We start from the raw sequence: 11807 nt of genomic DNA, 5'->3' as shown, positions 1-11807 counted from the left end.
ATGAAAAAGAAGCCGCTGGAAGGATGCAGGAAGAATACTGGTGCTAAGGGAAGATGTACTACATCACCTTGTAACAGGAAAAAAATAAAAATTGCTCAAACATGTCACATGAACATGCGGTTATCTCGGCAGCTACGGCCTTGGTTTCAAAAAGGGTACGACTGACAACAAACAGGAACCAGAACACTGTTGATACAAAAATCCTTGTCCCCTGCCTGTAGATTCGGCATTCACACGCAAATATCTGTTTACAGAGATCATCCAGGACCAAAGTGGTGCCCAAACCAACCCACACATGAAAAATGTCAGAAGTGAAAACAACCTCCATTGCTGTCGTTTCAAAAATGTTTTCTTTAATGTGCTTTCAAGGACAAACGTCTAAATTAATGGAGACAGTAGAACAGCCACTGGTAAACATCTGCGCATCCCTCCCTTTTCTTTTATATGTGTGCAAACATTATATATGCCGAGTTATTCTGCGTCTGGCCGAGGCGATGTTCCAACAGATGGTGCTTTTCATCTCGGGACTTTACATACAGATGACATCTTACAGTATCAGCAGAGGTCTTTGTTGGATAGACATCAAGTCGTGAGAAAGGGGCGAGATGGAAATGGCAAATCAAGTGAGTTTAATAATCGCTGCGGCCAGGCTCCTCGAACAACCAGACACTTCCAATTATCACCTGCCAAATGTTCCAACGCCGAGGTGATTTACTGAGTCAAAACATCAGGAGAAAAGTGTATAATTAATCAAACATTATGGCACACAGACGACACATCAAAGTGCAGATAAACGCAGGACGTAGGAGTGCTGGCCAAGTGTGTTTGTTTGTGTTTGTTTGTGTGTGTGTGTTTGTTTGTGTGTGTGTGCCCTCGTAAAGAGGGGAAGCTACGCGGAGGGAAAGGTGGTGATGAGGTCGTGTCCCTCCGGTGGTCTCATTCTAGCGCGAGCGTGAGTCTCACAGTACAGCTGCCCCTCCACGAAGAAGTAACCCTTCTGTTTGAGGTTGACGTCACAGTCGGAGCACACGAAGCAGCCGGGGTGGCGATATTTGTCCCGTGCTTTCACCACCGTCCCGCTGAGGAGCAAGAGACAAGAGGGGGAGAGACGTCATGGGCAAAGAACGGGGTGTGATGTGAAACCAACAAGATAATCAAACCATTTAGTAAAGTCAGCAAAGGCAATCTAAGATGGTTTTTATTAGGAACACCTCAACGTTTTGCCAAATATCTTCCAAACATGGTGTCAGTGACAACAGACTTTCAACAAATAAAAACCAAACAACTCCTTCACAATGATTTGAATGAGGCTTTAATAAATGACAATGATGTGACGGTGACGACAGAAGAGTCTGATTTGTTAAACGAGATGATGCACAGAGCCTGAAATGACTTTTAACATGCAAAATATTTGCAGTAACAGGATTCCTCAAATTATTTACATTAATAAGCAGTGTATGAACACTTAATAATGGTTCATGACACATTATAAAACACTATGATGTCGTCAAAATCATTCAACAGACGGACAAATTAAGTATTTATTAATGCTAGCCATGATTACTTGTCATGGTTTTGGGTTTCAGTTTAGTTATTTCCCTGTTTTAAATTGAAAAACTCCACTCAGCTTTATTTCTTTAATTTACACTTCCTGTCTTTGTCTTCTTCCTGCCTGTTTTCTGTGCTCGCCTGTGTTTCGTTTGTTAATTAGTCTCAAGGCCACAAACATTAAGGGGCTGTTTAAATGACAATGATTTGAAAATGACTTCTGTTCAGCACTGTTGTGTGAAGGCAGCCGTACAGTAAACTTGTGTATGTTCAGAGAAAAGGGCTGCTGATTACTTTCTCTATGAGCTATAGGTTGTGCTTCTCTGCATTGTTCCCGTTCTCCGCCCTTTGTGTTGCACTGATTTGTTAAGGCTCTGAATGGTATTCACAGATGATTTTTTTTTCTTTTTTTTCTATTTTTACTTACACAATCCCATTCCCACACTTGTCGCAGACGGGCAGCTTCTGCAGGTTTCCTGTGGGCGGCGTTGGTTTGGTCGTGGGGGCTTTTACTGTCCTGGTCACAATGGGACGAGTGCCTGTCCACACGAGACGGAGAGAGACGGAGAGAGAAACCACTCAGCATAACAACCTCGTACTTATACGTGACCACGGGAGGCCACAAATAAAAACAAAACACTCGACAGACATGAGGCAGGGCCACTTATTATTGAGTGGCTCGCATCAAATCAGTTGATGACGTAAAACATGAAAAATACACCGTGTCTGTAGGGTTTTTAATTGATTGTACATACATTTGTAGAATCATAAGTGTATAAATATTCTGTGAGATGCCACTAAATCCTCCACATCTGACCTTTAAAACATCTACAGTATGTCTACAGCGAGAGGTTCTGTCTTATTTAGCTGTCGGTATATATATATGTATATATATATATATATATATATTCCACTGCAGCGGTAATCTTTTCAACCTGTGAGATGTTTTTGTGTCGTGGAGGAAATCGTTTGAGAGAGGAAGAGCTCACCATCACTGTCAATAAACTCCTGCAGGGCTTTGAACGAGCCAGACTGTCGAGGAGCTTGAGGCTCCTCCTGGTCTCTCTGCAACATCTGGTACACGTCAGAATCCTCGATGCTGGTCAAAGTCCGGGGGCTGAACACACACAGACAGACATACAGTACAGTTCAGTACAGCACAACACCGGGTCAGGACGCAAACACAAAATGCACGCTCTACTTTCTACAACTGCTGTGGTCTACAGGAAAAATTCAACTTATTTTTCCCATAAAGCTAGAAGCTACGGTGGCCCTCGTGGGTCAAAACATTTTGGAGAGCAAAGGTCTTCTTCTGTGAATTGCTGTGTTTTGTGAAATGTTGGTGTGTTTTGTGAATTGTTGTGTTTTGTACAAAGTGTTTTTTTCTGAATTGTTCCTCTCTGTTGTAAAATGTCAGTGTGTCTCTTTAAAAGTTGTTGCGTTTTCTTAATTGTTGTGTTTTGTGAAGAACTGTTTTTCGTGAACTAGCACTGTGTTTTCTGAATATGTCGTTGTGATTTCTGAAATCTTGTGTTTTTTTTGCAGGTTTGCCGTTACAAACCGAAGCAGCTGAGTTGAGGACAAACCGGCGTAAGGGCCTGGTGAGTCGACGCTTTTCACTGAGGAAGAGCTTTGGATGCTAAATGCGTGATTAGTGGGAACATTCATCAACCGAAAGCGTGTAGAGAAACACGAGAGAGGGAATCACGCTCTATTACATTATAATAGAAGAGCTAGTGTGCTGGGTTCTGGTGGTTATGGATCCATTACAATGAAATCTACGTCTCCTATTTTCCATGTAGGAGAAGTCAGTCGACATGACTTTGGCTTGATATGATACATGTCTTATTCAGAAGTCGTGGTTAAGCCATGGAAAGATGAATTCCTGCGGGCTGTGGTAATATATTCTCAGTGTGACACGCCATATATCAGGTAGCCTAATGGAAGCCACATGAACATGCTGCAGCACATCTGCGGCCGTATTTAGCCGCTCTACTTCATCCGACGGGACGGGAGCAGCTCGGGAGGTGAGTCATGTAAAGAGCAGGTTGATGACAGTGAATGTAACACGGAGGCAGACGGACATCACGTTGCTATATTTGTAGCCCTGCGAGGCCGTAATGATTATTACACCAGAAAATACAACATGGAGGGATGAAAATTGACTCTCTGCTATTTTGAGAGCCTTTCAGCAGCGAGGGGACGGACGTTTGGCTCGAGGTTTGGTGGCAGAGAAAAAGGCTTTTTATGTTAAAACAAACGGTTATTGAATCAGTTAGTTTAGTTTGTTGATAAAATATTCTAAACTCAGTCCAGATTTTTTCCCCCCAGAGCTTTTGACTGGAAAAAAAGCTGGTTAGTGAACTGGAGTGAGAGCCATCACCTCTCAGGCTTTGGGTGAACCAGGCCTCGGATCTGTCCCTCCATGGCGTCCTGGATGTTGCCTGACGAGTAGAGGCCTATGGGAGTGTTGTAGGCTGCGCTGACCACCTGCCGCTTGTCGTCCAGGTTCGCCGCCGCGATGAACGGCTGAGCTTTCCGGTTGTGAGCGGTGCCAATGGGTTTATATTCCTGCGGGGGGAGAACGGGGGAAGGTGAGGACGGCGCCGAGAGGAAAACAGGAATCAGTTTCCTCACACAAGACGAACGAACCTGCTGCTCGGCCTCCAGGTTGATTTTGAACGGGTGAGCTCTGCCCTCGTCGACAACGTTTGGGGACCACAGTCTCGGCTCGTTCCTGGGAATTAAAAAACAGATCCTGGTCAGAAGGTCACAACATAAATGATAAACTGACTGTTCAATGAGTTGTCTATAATCCCAGTCTATAAAACCTCATAAATAGGAGTTAAAACTTAACACACTGGCCTTTTCCTGTCACACCGTGTGCATACAATAAAAATAAAATTAAGCCCAAATCACAACCCGTACCAAATGTATCCACAGTGAAAGCAACAAGAGCATCATGTGAAAGCACAACAATGGCCTTCAAACTTAATTTACAACTGAATGAACAGCTGCCTGACACAAAAATGGAACAGTATAATCTGCACAAACAGGCTAATGAATTCCATTTCATTGTATGTGCAGGTGTTGCCTTCACTGGGTCCACCACCACCACCTGTTCGTGCGCATGCTGCTTTTTTTTGTGTTTCGCCGTACAACCTTTCGATAGTGAGACAGAGCTGACTGCTGGACTCCTTTATCTTGTTCTGAGCCTCACAGTGCATCATGTCTGAGGCGGGGACTCCCTCGATGGCCAGGATGACGTCACCGGGACACAAGTTGGCCGCGGAGGCCTTGCTGCCGGGGGTGATCTGGACGGGGAGAAGAAGAAGAAAGACTGCAGCCGTGACATATCAATGACACGATACAGACAGCTGATGAATAACTGTTTTTTATAAGAACGGTACTGTCCACCACAAAAGACATTTAAAGCCAGGGTCGTAGTGGTTCAGCAGCTTTCTAAAACACAGTGGACCAAAAAGTTCTTTGTAAGACGGTTTATTTTCATCTTCAGAAAGCAGAGGCACGGGCTGTTTCAAGAAAAAAAAAATTAAAGAATGAGAGCAGAGGAGCATTTCTCTCCTGACATGTTTATGCTGCCCTCCACTTTTTTTCCATCACTGAATATGAATCCCGTCTCTGATCTTTGGGGGTCATGTGAAGTTTGGGACCCGAAAACAGAAAAGGTTCCAAAAAAGTCCCGATTCAGCAAATTATGAAGGTGAAGGTAAACAAGTCTGTTGTTTCATACAGGAGGGCCCAAATATAATTTCTGATAGATGATACTATCAGCTCAGAGATTAAGGTCAAATGTTGAATCTTTGAAACTCACAGAATATCTTTGGCATGTCAGCCTTTTACACTCTGGCTGGCATGAACCACACGAGTCTGTGTGCGTCCTGATGGCTGATGTTCCTGCCGTGATGTCACAGTTTTCCACCAAGCGTCTTGTGATGTCACAGAATGTTTGGCCTTCTCAGTCTTCACCAGCGCCTATAAATGTTCAGTGGCGTTGAGGTCAGGAGACTGTGGAGTCACGCCTCAGAGCTCACAGGAACCACTGGGAGACTAAAGAAGACCACGAAGTCCTGACTACTGCCCAGTGTGTAATTACTCCTGCTGCGACTGAAGAAGCCGGTTGTTACGTCCTTCTGTCACTCTATTAAAGGTGCACTATGTAGTTTCGGGGAAGACGTGTTGATCAGAAGAGAAAACTCTCCAAAGACTGTGTTGATGCCTAAACAAACCGAATAAACTGAGTAAACAAACTGACCTTAAACAACAAAACAACCTCATACTCTTTTACTCTGTTTATTTGTGGCGGACCCTGCCACCGCTCTAGCTTCAAACATTGTTTTTGGACCTTATTTTCCTCTGAGAACAGCTTGTTTATTCAATTATGGGAAAAAAAATACACAGTTTGTATTATCGCCTCATTAAAAATGCAATATTCAAGAACTGGCCACGTAGAACCACAGTAACCGCTATTTGCTGTTAGCTGGGGAGCTAGCGGTTCAGACTGGGAGTTCAGGGAACAGAGTGTTAGTTGTTTACGGCCCTAAAACAGGAGCTTTGAGTGGCTTTGGACCTGGGCAGGCTGGGGCTTGCCGGTTAGCATGCTAATCTAAGTAGATGTTGCTTCAACACAATGCGGTGACATCCTGACATCAAAACTGTTATTTACTCACATTCCGCTGATACTTTGACTCATTGTTAAACTTTTGATTACATACCACCACTTTAACATTGTAAATATTACAATTCTGGGTTTGAATTTCCTCTCTAAAAACTACATACTGCCCCTTTTAGATGATATACTGAATATGATTTGTAACTTATGACACACGAGAGTGAATCCCTGGATAAAAAAAAAAAACAAAAACCCAGACTTTCACTCTCTGTCTCCCCACGAAAGCCTTTCCCCAGCAGCCAGCACAGTGTGTTCAGGTGGGGCAGCCTTTTGAAATGCTTCGGCCTGTTCTCCATCACTGGCACCTCATCTCCTAACACAGGAACTCAACAGCACGACCCCGTGTTCATGCTCCCCTGCTGGGATCACAGCTTTATATAATCATTTTCATTCTCTTAGTCTGTAAATGCAGAGGTTCACAGACTCCTCAACTAGAAGCCCAACTATTCAATCAAACTGAAATCAGAGACGATTGAAGCCATTCACGACTTGAATGTCGTGAATTTCTTTTTTCTTTTTCCCACCACATGCACTCTGTAAAACAGCAACTGCTCTCTGAGACGCAGCCGGGAGGGCTGCCGGTACAGAGAGGCCGTGCCCTGGTCGGCATGCTTGCGTGTAAACCGCCCGTCTCTTGTCATGGAGATAAAATAAACATGCGCTGCTTCCCACTAAGTGACAGCATCCAGATGGAATATGTATTCTGCCGGCCAGGAAGTGATCAAGATTAATAAGAACATCCCCCCCAGAGGGTCACGGAGCAGATCTCAGGAGGCAGCTTCAAAACCCCACCGAACATTCCCCCCTTTTACACTACACAGGCCGTGACCTATGCTCGGGCCATATTACATTACGAGACACAGCAAACTTAGCTACACTGGGATGTTACATTGAAACTCGAATGAGGTCATCGGCCTATAAATAACCGCGGATGAAAGTGCTGAGGGGATGTCTCATGCTGCCAGAGAGGGGAGTGGTGATTTACAGCAGAGCGGCTCTGATGTGTGCTACCTGAATCCAGCACAACTATGCTTTTTATTGGATTCCTTTGTTTCAGCTGTCGCGTCAGACGTCCGCCTTTATCTTTCTGTCTGTGTTTTTCTTTCGTGCTTTATTCCCTCTGTCCTTCCAACTTTCCTTTCCTCCTCCAATTTTTTTTTTTTTTTTACCTTTTCGGTTTCCTCCAGCCTTTGTTTATACCTCCGTCATTCCTTCCACCCTTTTCTTCTTAAACAGATCCGCAAGCATGAAAATCCCCCAATGACTTCATATTCGTTTTATGATTATTGAGCACCATGTAGTCATACCTTGCCTATGTACTTTTTTTAGGAATTAAAAAAAAAAAAAACAAAGTGAGAAAGAATGATGTAAGGAATTGAAGAGGAAAGAGAGAGAACCCAGTCACGAGTACCAATTAACTGACAGACACTATGCAGCCACTGTGATAGAGACGACAGTGTAACAGACAGTGACAGTGCTGCTTTTTCTACCCTGGATCAGACTGATGATATGAATCCACGGCCCATTTTCTCCCTCTAATGTTACATTAATGTTGTTCCTTTTGACAGTTACATATACAGTCCAACACTGTGCTGATATTCCATCAGTTTCTACATTTTAGTCCCGCTATTAAAAAAACAGTTTGTACAACGGCCTCAAGGTGACAGCTCCCTCTGTTGAAATGCTGCTGTTACACTCGATTTTGCACCAAATGTTAAAAGGTTTATTATTACAGAAAGAGTAAAGTAAAACTGCTGTGTGCTGGTTCAAACGTCAACAGTACCCAACCACAGCAGAGGCCAAGACCTCTTTACCTAGTCTCGTGTGTGGGTGTGTAAGCTCCAATAATGCTGGATCCTACGCTCCCCATAATGCACCTCAGTTATGCCCCTCCATTAGATATTACATGTCTATGACCGGACCTCTGTACTGGGACATGGAGGGGATGGTGGAGGAATTGAGCGTGACGGCTGCCAGGCCAGTAACCACAGTTTGTGACTGTGTTTCAACATTTTAAGCGTGAAACCACAAGAGACCCTTAATGAGGGACCTTGGCATCTCAACATTCATGAACATGACATCACTGGATATTTCTAAGGAGACCTCGGGCCGGTTTCCAGCCGTGGGTAAGTATTTAAAGCCAAAACCAAGTGTTTTTTTGTGCCTACATGTAAAATACCGTAAGCACAATGTCACCTAAAGAAACATAAAGGATCGACATTTCGGGGTTGCTGCTTGTTAAATGCACATGCTGAGGTAACCATGATGACTTTTCTCAGACTGAAATAGTTCCTGCAGAGCCGCAGAGGACGGCATAAAGCTATTTTTATGCTCTACGACATACTTCCCTATGACATGAAGATCTCGTAAACTGATGTGCAGATTCGGCAGAGTGCCCCTTTAAGGCTGCAGTAACGCTGCAGAAAAAAAAGATGATAATCACTTGTGTTTACTTTCCTCGACCAGCTGGGAGCACCGGTGGGACATGAGGAGGAGGATGTTCCTGACCAAACATGGCAGTGAAGGGAGACACTGGGCCCAATCCCTTAAATAAATCCTCAGGGTTCAAGTGCAGAGACAATTCCTTTGAATGTGTCTTGCAGAGAGCTCTGGTGAGGTGTTTCGTCTTCTCCTCCGATTTATTTTTACATGAATCTCTCTCACTTAAGATTTTCCCACACGTGGCTTCTTGCGTTTCTGCTCGGGTATTGTTTACACGCCCTTTAATTCCTCTCCCTCCTCGCACACCCGGCCTTCTCTCGTCGCTGCTCTCATGCGAGGCCGCTGAGTGTCCGCTGACACAACAGGTGTGAGGTTATTGGGCAGAGCCAGTGGTTTGGAGAGCTAACTATGCTTTTAGTCAGTTGTAGTTCCTGGGGTCTGACTCTAAATATAGACGCGCATAACCCCAACAGAGCAGGATTACTGGGTCTCCTCACATCTGATCCCAGAGGATACAGAGGATGAATGCTGATGAAGACACCACTGTTCAGATTCCAGCCCCAACCCGACTGGCAGCGTCCGCTTCTGCGAATGTCCTTTATGTCCTAATAACATTTGCGCTCATGGTCTGCTTGGGTTTAGGCAAAAAACACACTTGGTTAGGGTCTGAAAAACATCAAGTTTCCCCTCAAACACAGCAGGAAATCTTCCTCTTTAAGAATATCCGGCGGCGTCACACTTACAAATGTTGAAATGTCGTCTCAGGCTACAGTAACTGGCCTTCAGCCATGTCGCCTGTGACTCCGCCACCATCCCCTCCACCTCAGGATATATGACAGCCAGGTCAGAAAGTTGTAATGCGAACATGACATGACACCTTTTGTAGAATGAAATGGTACGAATGTGAACATATCAGCAGAAATGTTAACTGATGATTCATCCTGGTGACTGTGCTGGGCAGCCATATCTATCATTCATTATTGTTGTAAAGCATTGTTTTTATTAAAGGGTTATGTTTATGTGTCTGTATGTTATATTTCATGTTCTTTAGATTAGATTCCGTTCAATTAAAGTTGTTTTTATAACATTGTAAGATGTCACATCAGTCTAAGAAGTGCAAAACATGATAAAAAAAAAAGAAGTAATAAAACAGGAATAAGGTTGTTTTTAAGAAAGAGACATGATGCACACATTTGCGATCGTTTGTTGTCCAAGACTTGGGATCAGAAAAGATTAAGATCACTCTCTTTCCTACATTATATTACATTATGTATGAAGAAGAGGGTTAGCTTAGCTTAGCATCAGCACACCAGAGGTAAACAGCTAGCCTGGCTCTGTGCATAGTCACCAGATCAGCTCACTAATCTTAAAGAAAAGCTTAAAATACAACTTGATGTTTAACAAAAGAGTTCAGAGGCTCCAGGATTGAGGTACAAAATGTTACTTAGTGAGTTTAAAAGGTCGTGATTGGGCAGATTTGTGTTCCCTTTCGACAGAACCAGGCGAGCTCTCTCCTCTTGCCTCCGGTCTTTGTGCTAAGCTAGGTTAGCTGGACGCTAGCACCAGCTTGCAAGTCCCTTTAAACAGAGTCCCTTTAATCAAAGTAACCTTATTGGTTATTCCATGATAGCACTTGGTTCTGTTTGGATTGGATCCTGTTTCGTTGTACTTTGTGCAAACAGGAAATACCACGTTAACGCCAGGAAATCATCATTTTATCAACAGAGGAAGATACATTCTGATCTCAATCAGTGGCCACGACCTTTTCAGCCCTCTTCTTCTTTTTCAGCAGATATCTGTCGAATAAATCCTTTGTTAATGCAAGAAAGTCTTTGACTTGAGTTACAACAACGAAGACGAGCTGCATGATGCTGAGCGGTGACCTCACACTACACCGTGAACAGCTGCACTGTTAATATAGATGCATATAAAGTAACACTGTGCTCATCTTCTACAACCGCCCACACATCCATTCTTCCATGAGTCAACTCCTGCCTCTCGGTGTGCGCAACAAGTTTGTCCAAACATAAAAAGTGGATTCTCTCTTATTTTCTTTTTTCTTTCTCCATCAGGTTTTGACTCAGAATGAACCGACAAACTCTTCGGGATTGTTTGGGAATAACGTCACAATCTCACCGTGCTCCCAAATTCCTCCGCCTGAAATCCACTCAATGAGACATCCGTGCTTGTGTTTGTGCACATGTCGGAGTACGACGTAAGCTGCTATTTGTATCTAAGCCTCTTACATTTGCTGTGGCACAGGTGCAAAACCACATACCACGCTGGGTCCGGTCAGGCTCGTTCTAGAATGAACCCTCCTGGAACCACAAACGCATTGACTCTTCTGGACCGGACCACCACAAGTGGTTGAGGCACACTTTAGACACTTTGGCTCATCAATCATCGCATCAATCACAACCAAAAAGTAAAGTTTTTGTTTTGTGGAGTCATTAAAAAAAGATGGTGTAATCATGTGCTCTCATAATAGAGACATCCTCATCACTCACTCACCCTGGAGATGGTCAGGGGTTGGTTGAAGTCCTTTCCTCCAGTCAGGCGAAACCCCCAGGGGGCCGGGCCGTCCAGCACGACATTGAGTGGCATGACCCTTTAAAAGTCTTCCCCCCCACCTCCTCTGCTGTTAGATAACAACAGGTCGGACAGATAACCGCTGTACGCTGCGGGGGACAAAGTTAAAGAGCACAGGGAGAATGGAAGTGATGGAGATTTTGAGCCGTGTGGGAGGGTGCAGGGGGGGGAGGAGAATGGACAGACACCACCCCCGGCAGGGAGGCAATTGGTCAGAGTTTTGGGAACTGGCTCCCACCGGCACTTGCTCGCCAGTTTTCCTATTTCTGCGGAGCGCTTTTCTCTCACTGTATTTACTTTCCCTCTTACTAACTTCTCTCTCTCTCTCTCTCTCTCTCTCTCTCCAAAAAAGCAGGCCAGTGTTTTTCCTCTTCAGTCAGGTGCTCCCACTCAGATCACAGCCCGTGAACACACCTACATGGTAAGAGTGAGGACAGAGTGAGGATGTAAACCAGCAACCACCCCCTCCTCCTCCTCCTCCTCCCTCCTCCCTGCTCCCTCGCTGCTTCTCATCCCCGGGCAGCTCACAGTCTGG

General features: G+C 44.5%; 1 protein-coding gene across 1 annotated transcript; it reads right to left on the bottom strand.

Annotated features, from left to right (window-relative positions):
• Positions 1–331: 331 nt before the first annotated feature.
• On the bottom strand, positions 332–11665 carry LOC119027523 (PDZ and LIM domain protein 3-like). The gene is made up of 7 exons (XM_037112802.1): positions 11195–11665; positions 4711–4862; positions 4201–4285; positions 3932–4119; positions 2538–2665; positions 1976–2087; positions 332–1079 (listed from the first exon to the last, which is right to left on the bottom strand). Exons 1-7 carry the CDS (start codon positions 11285–11287, stop codon positions 890–892), a joined length of 948 nt encoding a protein of 315 aa, XP_036968697.1. The 5' UTR covers positions 11288–11665; the 3' UTR covers positions 332–889.
• Positions 11666–11807: the final 142 nt, after the last annotated feature.

The sequence above is a fragment of the Acanthopagrus latus genome, chromosome 1 (genome assembly GCF_904848185.1).
Source record: "Acanthopagrus latus isolate v.2019 chromosome 1, fAcaLat1.1, whole genome shotgun sequence".
Classification (NCBI taxonomy): domain Eukaryota; kingdom Metazoa; phylum Chordata; class Actinopteri; order Spariformes; family Sparidae; genus Acanthopagrus; species Acanthopagrus latus.
The sequence above is the reverse complement of the archived record's forward strand: the minus strand, read 5'-3'. Positions and strand labels throughout refer to the sequence as shown.

Excerpts from the sequence above, each read along its gene's own strand:
- LOC119027523 (XM_037112802.1), bottom strand. The coding sequence starts at position 11,287 with ATGCCACTCAATGTCGTGCTGGACGGCCCGGCCCCCTGGGGGTTTCGC. Across the intron at positions 4,863-11,194 it reads AACCCCTGACCATCTCCAGG|ATCACCCCCGGCAGCAAGGC; the intron begins GTGAGTGAGTGA and ends CTCCCCGTCCAG. Across the intron at positions 2,666-3,931 it reads GTTCACCCAAAGCCTGAGAG|CCCCCGGACTTTGACCAGCA; the intron begins GTGATGGCTCTC and ends GTGTGTGTTCAG.